Below are 16,710 nucleotides of genomic sequence, written 5' to 3'. Positions count from 1 at the left end.
GAAGAGACACGTGTGTGTGTGTGTGTGTGTGTGTGTGTGTGTGTGTGTGTGTGTGTGTCCTTGAGGACACAAAACTCCAGCAGTCCCCTCTCTGAGGGAGTGGAGGGAGGCGATCAAGGTCGGCCGACCTAGTCCCAAGCCTTCTTTAAAACTAGGCAGGCGGACGCGCTAGAAGCTTTGCTCTGCGGAGGTCTGGATTCGGGCTGCCGCTGCCTGTCCAGACCCGCTGCCCCAGAGCAGGTGCCAAAGCTTCTTGGGATGGGGTCTCCTCCGCCCCTCCCCTCCCCCAAGCTCGCCCACTCCCCGCGCCTGGACTACTGAGGCTAGGTGGGTTAAGCCCAGGCTCCGACATCCCGCTGGCTTCGCCCCGCGACCCTACTCCCCACCTTCGAATCCAGGCACCAGGGCTTAGGGCTCCGAGAGAACGCTCCCCCGGCAGGGAGGGCTCCGGGAGCTTCGTTTTTCTTTTCCTAAGAGGCTAGCTGAGGGTGGGAAGAACACTAACAAACGCCAACTCTCCCCCGACCCTGGCGCAGTGTCTGTCTGTCCACCCAAAAGTTCAGGGCAGTCCCCTGCCAGCTCTTCTAACTTGGCCTTTTCGATATTAACAACATCCACGCAGAGCCAGAAGCAGACGAAAAAGGACCGGTTCGGCCTCAACACCTAGAAAACTTTGTTTCAGACTTTCCTAGATTCACCTGGAAACTCAGAAGTATCAGTGAATTTCTGAGCTCAGAGGCCGAAGGGAGTTAGTGGGGCTAGGCATCGGTTTTGGTTTTCTTCTCCCTATGCTCAACCAGCCCGAGCTTTCAGGCAGAAGAAAACTGCAGCTAATGGAGATATCAAACAGAGCCACAATTCCGAAGACGCCTTTTCCGCCACTAGCACCCACCGTCCATCTGCAAGTGTAATCACAGACTTGCGGCGTCTTCATCACCAGAGGCTGCGAGAAAAGGGGAGAAAATCCTCTGTCATTAAAAGGAACCCTCTATTATCACTATTATTGTTTGTGTATAGCAACATAAGAATGTCCCCCTCCTCTTAAAATTCCCCCACAATATTAAAACAGTATTTGTCGTCAGATTCCTACAAACGCTTGAGGCCTTTCTGGAAAACCATTACCATTCAATGGCTAGAAAATTGCTCTCCTTCCTTTAAAAAAAAAAAAAAAAGGCACAGCAGCAGATACAACAGACAACAAAAACTTTCTCCTGCATAATCCCTGCTCATGGAATGACAAAGAAATGACATTGACTTACCCCTGAACGGATGATGTGTTTGATAAGTGGGGGACTTTTTCGAAGATTTCTGTTCAGGAGCTGCACAGACAGCTGCAATTCATGGGCGACGCTGATTGCCAGAAACGCTATGGATTGGCATGGGGTCTGCAGCTCACAGATCCTGATCAATACCCCTACACTCACACGCCAGATGGTTTGGGGAAGGACAAAAATAAAATAGTCCAAGTCAGCCCACCATTATGTTTCTTTGTATTGCTCTGATAAACCTAGTTGTAGCGCAAATCCGTTCTGCCCAACACAAAACCTTCTTCAGGATTTTGAACATTTGGGTGGAAATAAGCAGCCCCCGTTCTACCCAGGGTTTGGGCTGTGGTTACAGTTGTTTAGTAAGAACAGAGCTGTTGGACCCCTTATCCAGATTGGGTTTACTTGTGGTGTGTTTATTTTTTTTCGTGAATAATTTATAGGGTCTCTGTTTTAATTGAATGCTCATGTCTCTCTCCCTCTCAGACCCTTAAAATTTTTTTAATGTAAAAAAACATATGAAAAGTCCAGTAAAATTTTCCAGTCTTTTTCTGCACTTGCTCAACTTCAATTTTTTTTCTTTTACAGTACAATAGCTTATATTTGTTGTCAAAGCTGCATTTTATTTACAGGCTTCTTTTGAATCATTTAAGTGTTTGGTCTTGAAGAAAATCGGCCCTGCGAATGGGGTATTCTAAGTAATGGATATCCTGCTCCAGATATAATGGCTGGTGCAACTGTTTGTCCAGATTCTAACAGTCGTGAAGTAGCACTTCTGCTGCCACATTTCTATACGGTCAGGGGGAACAGGAGTGTAACTTCAAATTAAAAGAAAAAATTTTGAGTCGTAGAACTTCCGAAGGTTAGAACATGTGTGCTTAACAAGGGGTGGTTAGAAAGCAACTCTTCCTTTTTATTTTCTCGAAGAACTATAGAGAAAAAAATCAAAGATATTTCAAAACATATTTGAAAATTGTATTAGTACTGATATTCTTAAAATTATCTTCAAGTAGATACTATTTTTCCGGTTTAAAAAGAAAGGGAGAAAACATGCAAACTTAATTCAGTAAAAATTAGGATTCTGAGTAAACAAGCACATTAATTTTTCTTTTCAATGGGTTTTGGGTTGAAATATAAAACCTCAAACCGCTATCAGAAAAACAACGTGAAAAGTCTGCTTTAATCTAGCCCAATGAAATTATACACAAAGAAGCCAATGCGATTTCATGATTTCCCTGAGATCGCCAATATTGATCGAGGGAAGGGGAGGGGAGGAGGGAGGGAGGAAGGAGCGAGGCAGCGAGAATATGCAACTCACCTTTCAACTCCCCAGCACGTGACTGCTCCCAGGCACACCGAGGTGGAATACCCAGGAGCAGATTTATCCTGGTAGCCTGGGAAATGAGTTTATAATTTTGAAATTTTATTTAAATGGCAATTTATATGCCTAGGTTTCTGAACGGAGGCAGTGCCTACCAGATGTCCCAGCCTGGGGTCACTGGCCACTGCTTGAGCCTGAAGCCAGGGCAGAGAAAGCTGCCTTCAGCACTGGGGCACACCAAACAGATTTTTCCCCTGTCTTGCTCCTCTCCTGCCTTATTTCAGTGTCTGAGCACTCCTGGACCAACGGGATTGCACTCTTGTGAACTTTTGTTCAACTCGGTGTGTATTTCAAACATTAACTTTCAAATTATCCCAAATGTCCAGCTGCCATATACAAGGTGGGGAGGGTGAAGAGAGATGGTAGGGGAGGTGAGGGAGAGAGGAAAGTCAGAGAAACAGAAAACTGAGTGATTTTACCTGTCTAGTACTGTGACATTAAAAGATGTGAGCATTTAGAAAAGTATGTCTAGCAAAGCAGGGGATCATCCACTTTCTTACTCAGGCTTTGATATCACAAGAATAGGCTATTTGAAAGAATAATTGGCAAGGTATTGGCCAGAATTCAATAAAGTTGATCTAGAAATAGTGTCACTGTACGTTCATGTGACAGCATGATGTGGGAGGGGTGGATTTTTTTGCTCTGTAGCTAGAAGAGAGAGGAGGGCAGCCGTAAAAGGTCACCAAGACTAAGAACTGTTTTCCAAATGAATAAAACCTTTCTCTAGCGCCAGGGAGGCACATACAGTATTCCAGACTGTGTCCTTGTTTTCTTATCAAGTTTTCTCTAACAGCTGGAAGTTGTTGGAGGGGGCTGTCTTAAGGAGACCCCCTGCTCTTCTTTTGACAGCTGATCAAAAGAAAATAGGTCACGCTTCTCCAACTTATGTCCACCCTGTCCTTAATTACTGTCTCTTTAAACAAAGGCAACATCTGCGCAACCTCAGCTAGCTTGAATCTTCGCAGGCAAACAGAACGCAACCTGCTTCGGAAGAATCTGTTTCTTGTAAGGTTTTCAATGCCGAGTGGCTCTCTGCCTTCAACTACCCCCTCCACCCCAACCCGGGCCGCAGAAATCTCCACCTTCTCTCTACAACCCCGCTCCATTCCCAGTCGCCGACCAGGGGTTACTAAACAACGGCAATCCTGGGTAGATGAAGGTACACTTTTCGAAGCTGCGGCTTGCGAGCGTTCTAGAACTCACCAGGGCTCTGGTCTTTTCAGAAACAAGGTTTGGATATACAGATATGGGCTCCATGTCATCTATCCACAGCCGTAACCCAGGGCGTTCCTCTCCCGGGATTCGAGAGACGTGTGTGTGTGTGTGTGTGTGTGTGTGTGTGTGTGTGTGTTAGGGGGAAGATCCGCGAGTAACGTCCCGGACGTTTACATACTCCCTACCCCCAGGAGAAGTTTGCTAACTAAGGCATCGGCAACAACCCTGCTGTACACTACCCCCTCCAGCCCCCGCCCCCTCCCACCACTCCTTTCCAACTGGCTCGCGCAGCAAGCATTTGGTCACCTTGAAACCGTAGCTCCTGGTGTTCTAGTTTTGTTTTGCAATCTAGCAGGGGCCCTTCTGAAGGCTCATAACTGAGAGATTTATGGGCTCGCCGGGTAATTAAATGATGTTATTGTGTTAACTTTGCAGGCATTACTGCGGCCCGCGCCGCGGGTGGGCTTGCGTCCGCCAGCCGCAGCTAGCAGGCAGCGAGGGCGCTGGAGTTCCTTCGCTCCGTAGATTCCGCACTCCCCAGTCTCGGGAATTTACCCTATATTAGAATACATTAGCGCCCGCATTTTTAAAGGCTAAACTACTGGCTCCCAGCTAGGGACGCTTGGGAAGTGGCTTGTTAGGAGACGTGGGATTGTTTTTACACCAGCACGTAGCTGGAGTTTTCCCTCCTGGCTTGCCTCGATAAAAGCTTTGGGGTGAAGCAAGGGGAACTGAAGCAAAGCCCTTTAGCCCAGGTCGCAGCAGCTCCGGAGAGACATAGAGCGGCATCTTTAACGTAATTCCTCTCCCTCACTCGCTCTCTCGCCTCTCTCCCCACTACCCTCTCTTCCCCTCCCTCTCTTCCTCTCCTTGACGTTTGATTCCAGTGGCAAAGGAGGAAAAAAAAAAAAAAAGCACAGAGCCGTCAGCCAAACGTGAAACGCGCGGCCCCGCCCGCTCCTCAGCCATTGGCAGCTGTGCGCAGGAGGCCCGCCTCCCGGGGCAGTCGCGGCCACGCAGTGGCTGCTCGCGGCGCCCATCGGGCACTGCCCCGCCCCGGGTCCGGGAAGGTAGGTTGGCTGCCCCGGCGAGCGGCAGAGCCCTTCTGGACAGCTCCCGCTCACCCAAACAGAAGACGTCGGCACCGGAGCGGGCTTGGACATGGCTAGGCAGCGCGCCGCCCCGAGCTCCACCACCACCAGCGCCTGTCGGGCAACGTCAGCGGCAGCTTCACCCTCATGCGCGACGAGCGAGGGCTCCCGACCATGAACAACCTCTACAGCCCCTACAAGGAGATGCCCGGCATGAGCCAGAGCCTGTCCCCGCTAGCCGCCACACCGCTGGGCAACGGGCTGGGCGGCCTCCACAACGCGCAGCAGAGCCTGCCCAGCTACGGGCCCTCGGGCCACGACAAAATGCTCAGCCCCAACTTCGACGCGCACCACACTGCCATGCTGACCCGCGGTGAGCAACACCTGTCCCGCGGTCTGGGCACCCCGCCCGCGGCCATGATGTCTCACCTCAACGGCCTACACCACCCGGGCCACGCTCAGTCCCATGGGCCGGTGCTGGCGCCTAACCGTGAGAGGCCACCCTCGTCCTCTTCGGGATCGCAGGTGGCCACATCAGGCCAGCTGGAGGAGATCAACACCAAAGAGGTGGCCCAGCGTATCACCGCCGAGCTGAAGCGCTACAGCATCCCACAGGCGATCTTCGCGCAGAGGGTGTTGTGCCGGTCTCAGGGGACTCTCTCCGACCTGCTCCGGAACCCCAAACCGTGGAGTAAACTCAAATCTGGCAGGGAGACCTTCCGCAGGATGTGGAAGTGGCTGCAGGAGCCCGAGTTCCAGCGCATGTCTGCTTTACGCCTGGCAGGTAAGCCCAGAGGGTCTCCTGGAGCCAGGGTGCTGGGAGAGGGCTCCGGGGTGCCTGTGGCCCCGGGTGAGGGCGCTTAGCCACATCTCTGGGTTCTCACCTCCTCTCCACACTTCCTATTTCTTCTCCACTTTATTTCTTCTTCTGTTTCCTCTTTCTCCTCTCTTCTTTCTGTTCTCCCTTTCTCTTCTCTTCCTTCCTCCCTCCTTGTTTCCCGGGCTTCCTGACCGACCCCCACCCGCGTTTTATTCGCACTTTGGTCAACGTGCCAACTCTGCCCTCTCCTTCCGACCTTACCCAGTTGTGGGAGTCGCGATGGGGGTGCACCGTGTCCGCTAGGAGCCCTCTCTTTCCAGGACTCACAGGAAAGGGGGATTGCCTTTATTGGAAACCCTGTGCACTTGAACTCTTGCTTAGACAATACATTTCCAAGCTTGCTTAGGCAATACGTTTCAGTTTTCCAAGCTGCCTGGTCTCCCTATATGGAGGCAGTTGGTGGGCTGGGGTGGGGGAGCGGGAGGCAAACTTGTTTGGTCACTGACAAGAGTCACAGCCTTGCCCACGCGGAGAACGGGTGACCAGGGTACAACAGCACTTCCCGAGCCCGTTTCCAGCCTTGACATTGGCACGGGGACTTTATGATCGAAAGAGCAGGCTGGGGCCAGCTCCCTTGTCACTGCCCACAGTGAGGGGAGGGTACAAGGACGAAGGTTGGGACTGCCACATCCACCTCTCTGGGAGGACGGGAGAGGAGCAACTAAGAGTAGAGAGCGTCCTGCCTCACTCGCCTGCTGCCCTTGCCCGGCTCCCAGCGTCTGCCAGGATTTGCCGAGGTTTGGGGCCTCCGGGAGAGACTGGGAGCTCGCGGGAAGAGGTGCAGAAAAATTAAGATGCAGGTTAGTTAACGCATCTTGGCCGCGGGCTACAGGCTCCGCCTTTGCATTAAGCGGACGCTGATTGTGCGCGTAGCTCGGCGACGGGGAGGGCTTGCGGCCGGCGGGAGAGGACGGGTCGACGCATTGGTTACATTGTTCTGTAGCCGGCTTGGCTCTTTGTGCCTCCTCTAGCGGCAGAGCCGCGAGGTACAGCCCTCTATTGTTCTAGGAGCGCAGAAACCTCCTGCGTGGGCGGCGGGAACCAGAGAGAAAGGCGCAGCCGTGGCTGCGACTGGCACACAGTTGCGCGCTTTAGTGCGCACAGACCCAGCGCGGTGCGCGTGGCAATTGCGCTGCCCCCAACACCCTGCCACGGGCCAAGAGGGACAAAGTGTCCAGGCGCCCCACTGGGGAGGACGCACGGTACCCGGACGCAGGCCGAGATGGGCAGCTTCTTTTGGATTGAGGCTGTCTCTCCCGATCGTCGGATTATCTGGCGGACAATTCGTGGTGGCAGTGATTTACATAGGTGCGGGTAGTGGGTAGCGCGCGGTTCCGAGCCGCACACAACGCGCTTCCGGAGCTGTGAGCTCAGGCTTCCTCTCCGGCTCCCCGGGGCTATCCTCGCACCGCTGAGCCTGGCTTGTAGGGTGCACTCTCCTTACGCCGGACAGGGCTGGGGGGTGTGACAGGCAACGTGTTCGCCCAGGCTTGGGGAGGGGGCGTTTCCACTCTGACAGCCTCCGCCTTTGCCCGCTGTTGGAGGATTCGGATCTCCAGTCAGTAATCTCCCAGCAGTGTTGATCTGAAAAGGTAAAGAAACTAGTCCCCCCGCCAAGGGCTTCCTCACATCGGTGGACTCCAAATAGTTCTGCATGGATTTGGAAACCTACTTTATCTTTCTCCTCATTTAGCTTTTTACTCTTCATCCTCTCCTACAATTTTCTCCGATTGCTCTTGGTTCCTTGCAAAGATTAAGCAGTGAATAGAGATTATCCGTGAAAAACTGGAAGCTTACTGACAATTCCAAACAGTGTGGTACCTCTTTATCTTAGGCCCCTGAAAAGGCCTTTAGTCCCTCACGGGTGAGCTTTAGCAAGGGCTGGCTTCTTGGGCACAGGCAGCCAGAAGAAACTTGGCAGCTGGTCTTGGGGAGGGGGGACCAGGGTAAGGTAAAGGCAGGATGACAGCTATTCTAGTCAGGCTGATCTCAGAGCGCTGCCGCCCCCTCACGCCTGTCCCGAAAAAGACAGAGATTTTTAAAACACGTGCCCTCTGCCAATGTATAAGTGATTTGGAAAGTAATGCTTTCCTGACTAGCCGGTCTCAAGCATTTTTGCAACAGCATTGCTGGGATGGGGGAGAGTGTGCATCCCTGGGGGACCCCAGTCCCACCACCCACCACGGGAGAGTCCCGGGGCCACTCAGGGGCTGGCCTCAGGCAGCATCGGGGATTTTCAGAGCAGGAGCAAGAAAGCCCCCTCAGTGGGAGTCTGAAAGCCTCCTTCAGCAACTGGGAATTTCCTGCGAGGGACCCCGCTTTGCTCAGGCATTCAAATGTGTGTCTGTTTTATTACCCAGAGCTGAAAAGGGACAAGAGCTTTAGCCTTTTTATCTGGCCATTCGATCAGCAACTACAAGTGTGTTGAGTGGTTATTATTACATAGGAAGCTTTTCAGTTTGGGGTCAGTAGATCAGTCTCTTCAGACACTGATGCAGAAGCTGGGACTGGTATTATGTACTTGGAGCGCTAGGGGACAGGAGCAAATGGAGAAGAAAAGCTGAGCCCTTCTCCACCAGGAGTATGGATCGGAATCTCGCCAGGACGCTGCCGAGGGCCCACACCGTTGAGCTCTGGGGGTTAAACAATCCCAGTGATTCTACAGGGCAGCTCTGCCTGAATCCCAGGCCCGAACCTCGCCGAGACCGACCAGCCCCCCATCTCATCGAGACCAGTGCTCTCTCTCTCTCTCTCTTTTAATTTCGCTTTCTCTTTCTCGTTTTGGGTCTTGCCAGAGGTAAGCAGATAGGGGTTTGAGGAACTGCAGAGTTAAGATGCCTGATTTGGGCCGGTGTCGGCAACCTCACCCTTAGGTGAAGTACACCCCCGTCACAACAGAAGCGCCGACCGCCTCGGTGTATCCACAGACCGGGATAGCATAGCAAAAGGGAAGGGAGAAGATGGGGGAGCTCAGATTGCCTCAACAGTAGATTTCAGAGAAATGGGCTCCAAGTGCACGACTTCGTTCATAAAGGGTGGCGAGGGCCGAACTGTTTGCAACCATGCGGGCTTGGGTCTCTTCCGCGGTCCCCGGGTCTGGCACCGGCAGAGCAGTTTTTATTAACCCGGCAAGAGGCGGCGAGGACAAACTCCAGCGTGTTCAAGCACAAATCCTCAAGAGGCCTCTGAACTAAGCACACACGAACCAGGAGGGACCGAGAGAACCCAGGCAAGAAAGTGGGTTCCTCCGCGGGCCAAGGATGGGCGCCTCGCGGAGGACGATCGAGGCCCCGGAGGCGGGAGTGGTTTCCTCCAACAACTGGAAGACAAGAGCAGAGACCCTCCGACGACACACCCTGCCCAGGTTTGCTCCTTCTGTGAGCCGGGCTCCCGGGGCGGCCCGCCCCGAGCCTGCCTCGCGTCCCCGCGGCGAACAGACGCCCGGCCTCCCCAGGCAGCAGCTCCCAGCGACCAGTCCGGAGCCACCTCTTGCTGAGGTAGCGGAGGGCCTTTAACCAACCCAACGGGATGTCGCCTGGGCCACCTGACGCCCGCGGCAGGGGAGCGTGGCCAGGGCACAACGCGGCGGCGCCTGCCAGGGGCACCACGTGCGTGCGCGGCTCCTTTTGGCGCCAGGGGACGTCCTCAGGCCACCCTAAGCCTAGGGACGGGGGCGGGGACCTCATCCGCAGAGCCCCGCACCCCGACTCCCACCCCTCCCTCTGGTCAGCCTCTCGGCGGGCTCAGCCGGTCTCTCCCGAAGGTTTAGTTCGGGATCCGAGCCGGAGAGGCCGAATGTACCACGTCGGTACGGAACACAAGATGTTTTCTCCTGCTGGCTGGTCGGATTAATAATTGAAAAGCTCACTACCATCCTTGCTTGGTCAAGTCCCCGGTGCGTCGAGAACACCTTCCCAACCCGCATTAGGGCGGGAGCTGGGCCGAGCCGGCGGGACGCGAGGAAGGTTAGTGAACCCGCGGGCGAGAAGTAGCCTGGGTCCACGGGCGCCCTCGATGCGAGAGGCTGCGCATTTATTTTTATTCCAGGCTTTCCACCATGTGGTTATGTCACTTTCTCAAACAAATGTGTATATGGAGGGAGATCGATGCTGATAATGTTTAGAAGATTAAAAGAGCATTAATGCTGGCAACAATAATGTTAACGTGTAGACCCAGATTTCATTGATCTGGAACTTGATCCGGCGCGTTTCCAGTAAGCCCGACGGCGCCCTCTTCCCAGCAGAGCGCTCGCCAGCGGCCTGGCTCCCCGGCGCTCCCGCCGCGCTGCTTCCGCAGCTGCAGGCGGGTTCTCGGGTCTGGCCGCTGCTTCACCCCGCGCGGCCCCAGCCCGCCGCTTCCTACTCGAGGTTTCCTGCTGTCGCCAGGCTGCCTGCCCTCTCCCCGGGTCCCCGCGCGCGCAACGCCGCTTTCTGCGCTCGCTGCCGCGGGCTCTGCGGGTGGTTGGTATACCGAAGGCGTCGCACGGTACGGCGCCCGAGTCCTCTCGTGCTTAGGGTGCCTTCGCCTCTGCCCCGCGCGGCCCGCATCTGGTCCAGCAGGGCCGGGAGCAACTTCTTTCCTCCACGGAAACCATCCCGGAAATTTGGTCTCCTCTCCATATGAGGGAACGTCCAAGCCGAACTTTAGAAACGACGTCTCTAAAGAGAAAAACAAATATATTAACGCATATATGTGGGAACCTAGAAAAAATGGTACAGATGAACTTCCTTGCAAAGCAGAGCTAGAGACACAGACGTATAGAAACGACGTCTTTAAAGCTGCCTGCTAACCTCGTAGCTTCCTGATCCGCAGATCCGCCCCATCCTTGTTTTCATTAAGAAAGAACATTCTCATTAAATGTTCCCATTCGCAGACTTTCTACGCTGGTGCATTAGTTGGACAGTTAAACGAGACCCCAGTGACAATGGCCTGGGCTTCACCCCTCAGAATGGTCTGCTCTGGGCTAATTGGGTCACAACCAGAGAAGAATCTTGTTTCTTGCCCTGGCTGGTAAGAAACACCAGCCTGGGGAACTGCCCCGCCCCAGCTCCCCTTCCCAGCAGCTGGAGAGATCTTCCCCTCTGAGACTCGGGACTCAGACCGGGCCCTAGTAGAGAGGTTTTCTCTGAGACACCTGCCTTGATGGGAAAAGGAAGAACTTCAGAGCTGTCCCTTCCCTCCGGCAGGAAGACCTCCACATCCTGCCAACGGCTCCTTTCGCCAAATGGTTTATTCTTCCAGAAGGAACACTAAAGTGGATGAAGGAAAGAAAGAGCTGGGGCGGTAGTGGGGGTGAGATAAGAACTAAATTGTTTGGGTTTTTTGAAATTATAAATTCTCCAGTTTTAGAAATACTAAGCTTTTCCTTCAAGAGAAGGTTTCAACCTGGACGAAAAGGAGTGTTTTCCTTCCTTCAACAACGAAATGAGAAAAAGGAGGAAAGAAAGGAGAGAGAAAACCCCCCAAATCTTGCATTATTCTGCTTTGCCATGTGGCAAAGGGGAAGCAGTCATTTCTTTCTGTCCTCCCCAGAGATAGGGGTCATCTTCCTTCCAGTGGGTTTCCTTAGAGATACAGGTCCTTGATTCCTAGTCAGAATGAGCCCTACCCCTCTTCTGAAAACCTACATTGAACTAGGTCCGGTGATCAGATACAGAAACCAAAAAGGTGGCAAGGTTTCCTTTTGGTGAGGAAGACAGCGGGCCCCTCCCCTCAAGCTCCCGGTGAAGGGCTCTTAGGTTCTGGGAGGGGCGAGTGGGCTTTTGGAGGGTGGAATCTTAGAGTCTCCTCCAACCCCATCTTAGAATCCCAAAACAGGGCTGGATTCCTGGTGAATGGTGAGGGTGGGGCAGAGGGGAAACTGAGCTGCCCAGATTCTCTGTGTCTCTGAGAACGGCCCCACTTCTCTCCAGAGACACGTGTCTGCCCAGAGGTAACAGGGGACCCTGGGCAGGGTTTACCTTCTAGAGCTCCAGGCCTGAACCCTGAGGGGTAAAGAGGCTGCCTCTCCAGCTTTCTTCAATCCAAAATTTCACTTCAGGGTCGCCTCTTGGTTTTCTGGGCTCTAGAACCTGTTTCTAAAGGAAGATCAGACGAAGGGGGTTGAAGAGTTCTCAGGAAGAAGGTACTGGACGCCACCACACTACTGCTGGTGGCTGGTGTTGGTAGAAACTGTCTTGAGGGAAAGTGGTATCCTGTCGGGGGTATCCCTGGAGGAATGAAACCCTCAGAGGAGAAGCAGAGGGATTTAGTTTCTGGGCTCTTGCCAAAGGAAGGAAAATGAGGAGGGAATAAACAGAAACAATTGTCTGGATAAAGGGCCCTGGGGAAAAGGGTGAATACGGAGGAACCCTGGGCCTTAAACTTCATCTACAAATTCTGGATTATCCTTGTCCCCAACCCTCTCAGAGATCCTTGTTTTTCCTGACCTGGGGACAATTGCTTCCTCTGAGGGGATACTTTTCTTGGTGGGGAGAGACCACTATGAGAGAACCCAACAGGGACATTTATACTGTCAGGTACAGAGCCTGCTCAAGGTGGGCTGGGGGCCCATCAGCACCCCCTTTCATCACCCAGTCTGTCCCCCTAATGCACTTCAGCGCCTTTGGGAAAAGCTTGACTTTTGATTTCCAAGTCTCACTCCAGGTGAAGACCCTGAGAAATGTACACAGGTTTTTGCAGGGGCAGGGAGGTAGCCTGGGTAGCTCAGCCCATCTGAGGCATGGCAAGGCATGGAAGCAGGCTGCGGGCTGTGCACACAGAGCTAGTCTCACTGGGGGAGAAGTGGACATTGTGGACATTGTTGTGAAAAACTGTCCAACACAAATTGTCCCAGAGGGAAGGGAAGCTCTGCGTTCCACCTTGGCGCCTCTCTCGCCATTTAAAGATCCATTACTCTTCTGCAGAAAGCAGACTTTGTTTGGGTTGGAAGCACACCTCCAATGTAATTTAATCAGCATTGGACTTTGGCTCATGTAATCAAATATACATATACTTTCTCCTGCAGGAAGAAAAATAATTTCTCTGTAACTGGTATTGACTTGAAGTCATGTAATCTCTGGAAAGCATCACGTTTTTAAAGGGAAAGGTAAAATTAAGGGGGAAAGAACCCACGGTTTCAGTGGTTTGCCTTGTAATAGCTAAGAGAGCCAGTTACCACCTAAGAAAGGACAGAAGGAGAATTCTAGAGCTGAAATGCATGGGCCGCTCCAATTGTAGGTATCCCACTCCAGCTTCCTCTGTGTAGTCAACCTCCCAGATCTATACTGGTAGGAAACAAGGTTGACTGGCTCACCAGATCCTAGGAATTTGGGCTTTATGTTTATGTTGGGTTGAGGCATCTTTGGAAGAGTCTGGAGCTCCATTGCTCCATTTTTTTCTGTCCTCTTTGGAGAGACCACAGGCGGCAGCAGCAGGATCCCAGTGGGCAGCAAGCCCACTCCACCCCCAGGGCCTTGAGCCTTAAGCTCTGCCCTAGAGCATCCCCCTAGAGCAAGCTTGGACTCCCCACCCCCAGGACGAGGCTCTGGGCTTTACCCAGGTTGGGTCTGTTAGGGAATCTGTTGTAAACACAGACCCATTGATTTGCATTTGTCAGAGAGTAAAGTTAAACCAGTGAAAAGAGAAGCCCTTACCCTTTTATGCAGGGCCAGGGAAACCTTTCATATTGATCCTATTGATCCAGCCTTTCCCTTTAAGGAAACCACATAGTTAAAGACCCTCATTCAATAGATTTACCCTTTGCGCTTGCGATATTCCTTTAAGTGTTCTCATCTAGGATAGCTGGGCATTAAGCCCACACTCCAAACCAAACAAAAATGAAAAGGGGGAAGGAGGGGAGGAGTCAAGAGGCAGAATTGTGGGAAGTGAAACTGAATCAGACTGAAATGTGTAATGACTTGGTTGGGGAATGTTTTTCTCATTCTTCTAAGATGACATGCAGGGATAAGGACGAAATAGATGCATTTAGCGATCTCCTCTTTTCTCTTCTCTCGCTTTCCCTCCCCCCAAAACAAAATCTGTTTAGATGCTAGAGTAACAACATCACAGGAACATCATCTTCTACTGTAAAATTATTTTGGTTCATTTGTAGCAAATTGGGAGTAAAATCGTCCCCAGAAATGTAATATTTTGGACTCTGTATATGAGCATGAACACTGAAGTCACTTTCAAAGAGAAGGGCTTGGAGTTGTGTGTTCTGATGGAAGTAGATAGAAACCAGACCAGGAGTAGGGTACAACTTCTTCTTATTGAGCAGTGTAGATGGAACAGGAATTGCTCAATATTGCTCAGTACCCTTTGTGTTTGCAGAAATGAAAATGAAAGTCGCCTTTGTTTCCAGAACTGTTGGCATGATCCGTTTTATTTCTTCCTTGACCCTTTTTGTTCTGTAAATAACATCCATTTGTGATTTTTTTTTTCAACATGTTCCATGTGCTATTCCTAATGGGCTATCTCTTGGGTTGTGTTCAGACATTCATGTTTGTTTTATGTGATTGAAAAATATTAATGATTCCTTAGGTGAGCTAATGTATTTATCTGCAGAGTGAGTTCAAAGGGCAGAGTTCAGCTATGGTTCAGGTTAATTGAACAGGAAGCAGTGAGCTTTCCAGTCTGTGTTGAACAAGGGACCAGCTCCTTAAAATATCACACTCGGCAAACACACAGTTTCAGTGTCTTCATCCTGGAGTCTGATGTAAGAGGCTCAGATCAACTTGGATTGCTTGTTTAAAAACCCAAAGCAAAGCACAGCCACTGCAACAAAGCCTCCAAGTCCCCCTCAGGGAAGAAGAGTTTTCTCATTGGCTAATTGCTTTATTGGTAGCACTGACCTGCAGAGCAGCTGCAGGGGCCTGGATGAAGGCTTAGGCCTCAGAATAATGTGCTCCATTAGAACAGGGCAAGGCATTTTTTGTTTACTCAATTGGAGCTCCCTGCAAAGTGCCATTAACGCCGGCCCAACCGCATGTGTGTTGCAAAAGGCAAAGGTCACGCCAGTCAGGCTGTAGGCACAGCCAGCTCTGCCCTGGTGGGAGGGAGGGCATCCTGTTGGCACTGCCCTCTTCAAGCTTGGCCCAGCCCCGTGGGCCCCTCCAGGGCTTTGACCAAAGCAAGCACTTGCACAACTTGTTTGCATTTCCCAATTGCTGAATCGTGTTATTGATGATTACACAGTTTTGATCTGAGCACCGTCAATCACACATGAGAAAAAAATCCTCCCACTGACCCTCTCTTTCTTAGTTATGTTCCCTTCATCATTGTGTATTACGGTAAATAGAATTGTGCGAACGGTGCTTTTTAGCAGAGTGCTTGGATCAAGAGGAAGACAGACCTCCAACCCTGGCTAGGGGGTTGTTTAGCAGAAAGGAAGTTTGAGGTGGAACCAGGAGCACAGTCAAGGCTTCTACCCAAAGCACCTTGAGCTAGAGTGCCACCTGCCAGGAGTCTTCTAACTGCAACAAGCCTTGCACCTCGAAGGCCCAGGCTCTTTTCTTCACTTTGTTCCTAGTGTCTGTGTCTCCGTTCCCCACCCTACTGACCACTACCCGTATTTTCCTAGAAATTTCTTAGGGGACTTTCTCCTGGTCCTTTGGAACTCTAACCTCTGCCTCTCCGAATTCATTGCCAAGGAGAAATCAGCGGTTTTGCTGTGATGGGTAAAGGTGTTTCGCCCACCCTGCACACTGAGGTAACAGTCTCCTGCTTGAGAGATGAGGGGCAGAGAAGGCAAAAAATATCTGTGGGAGAGAAGAGGAATGGTTATGTGTGTAAGAGAAACGGCTCCGTTGATGGTGCCAGTGAGGGCGCTACCAACTGTAAGGTGCTCTGCAAAGGCAAAGTATTGTACGAAGGAGAGAGGGTGAGAGAATTCCTATGGGCAGGGAGGACATCAGGAAAGAGATGTGCCAGATCGGTGAGCCAGAGGTGGGCTCTGTGAAACCCCCTGGGAAGAGAAAAAGTAAACCAGCCATTTTGCAGTTGCAAAGAAGTAAACCAGTGAGCTACACTTGGAGCCAAACTGTGGCGCTGGCTGTAGCTCTGTGGGCGGCAGCTGTTTACAGACTTGCCTCACGTGGATCAGGGCCCGGAGCCCCTGACAGCTGGTCGCCTGTGCGTGGGTTGCTGCCTCCACGCCTTGATGCAGGCTTCAGCACCACGAACAGCGCCACGGAGGGCCCTGGCAGCCAGCGCGCCCAGTCCGGGTTCTGAGCAAGTTGGCATCTCACCCCAGAGAAGGGAGATGGGTCCTCTACCGGGTTCAATCCGGGCAGGACCCTGATCAGTAGCTCCAGCTCTCTAGATCTCGGAGCCTCAGACAGAACAGGGCCTCAGATTTTCCTCCCTCGGCCCTTGGCTTCGTTTCTCTGTGGGAGGTCAGCGATAATAAAGGGAGAGGAGGCGATGGCGGTGAGAGGACAAAAGATGCTAAAGGACCCTTTCCTTTCCAAGAGGAAGAACATTACCTCTGTCGGGGGCGGAGGGATTGAAATGTTTTTCTCCATGTTCCTGGCTTCTGCAGGCGCTGACTGCTACTCCCAGCACGGTATTTCAGATTGAGGGTTTCCTTTCAAGGTTTACGGTCTGGCTGCCCTGCACACAAATATACAAAAACGGATTTCCCCACCCCCACCCCTGCCTCCACGTGAGTTTTGCAAACATGGTTTTCATTAGATGAAGCAAGATTCTCACATTATATCAGCAGTAGTGTTGCCAGGCTACCTCCAATAAATCTAGAAAGTGGGTTTGATTTCTTTAGAGTTTTCCTCGATGGGGCTGTCTTTAAGAGGACCCTCTCCACCGCTTCTGTGGGCCAAGGGTTGTGTCACTTCCACGAGGCCACACAACGGAGTCACATGGCCCTGGCCACGGTGAGAGCTG

General features: G+C 52.1%; 1 protein-coding gene across 1 annotated transcript in view; it reads left to right on the top strand.

Annotated features, from left to right (window-relative positions):
• The first annotated feature begins 3,799 nt into the window (after positions 1-3,799).
• ONECUT2 (one cut homeobox 2) overlaps positions 3,800-16,710 on the top strand; it is a 39,940-nt gene continuing 27,029 nt past the window's right edge. Inside the window, exons 1-3 of the mRNA XM_024754871.1 lie at positions 3,800-3,805; positions 4,827-4,931; positions 5,031-5,736. Coding sequence (XP_024610639.1) covers positions 3,800-3,805; positions 4,827-4,931; positions 5,031-5,736 — 817 coding nt within the window. The remainder of the gene's footprint in view (positions 3,806-4,826; positions 4,932-5,030; positions 5,737-16,710) is intronic.

Source organism: Neophocaena asiaeorientalis, unplaced genomic scaffold (genome assembly GCF_003031525.2).
Source record: "Neophocaena asiaeorientalis asiaeorientalis breed wild unplaced genomic scaffold, Neophocaena_asiaeorientalis_V1.1 scaffold124, whole genome shotgun sequence".
Classification (NCBI taxonomy): domain Eukaryota; kingdom Metazoa; phylum Chordata; class Mammalia; order Artiodactyla; family Phocoenidae; genus Neophocaena; species Neophocaena asiaeorientalis.
The sequence above is the reverse complement of the archived record's forward strand: the minus strand, read 5'-3'. Positions and strand labels throughout refer to the sequence as shown.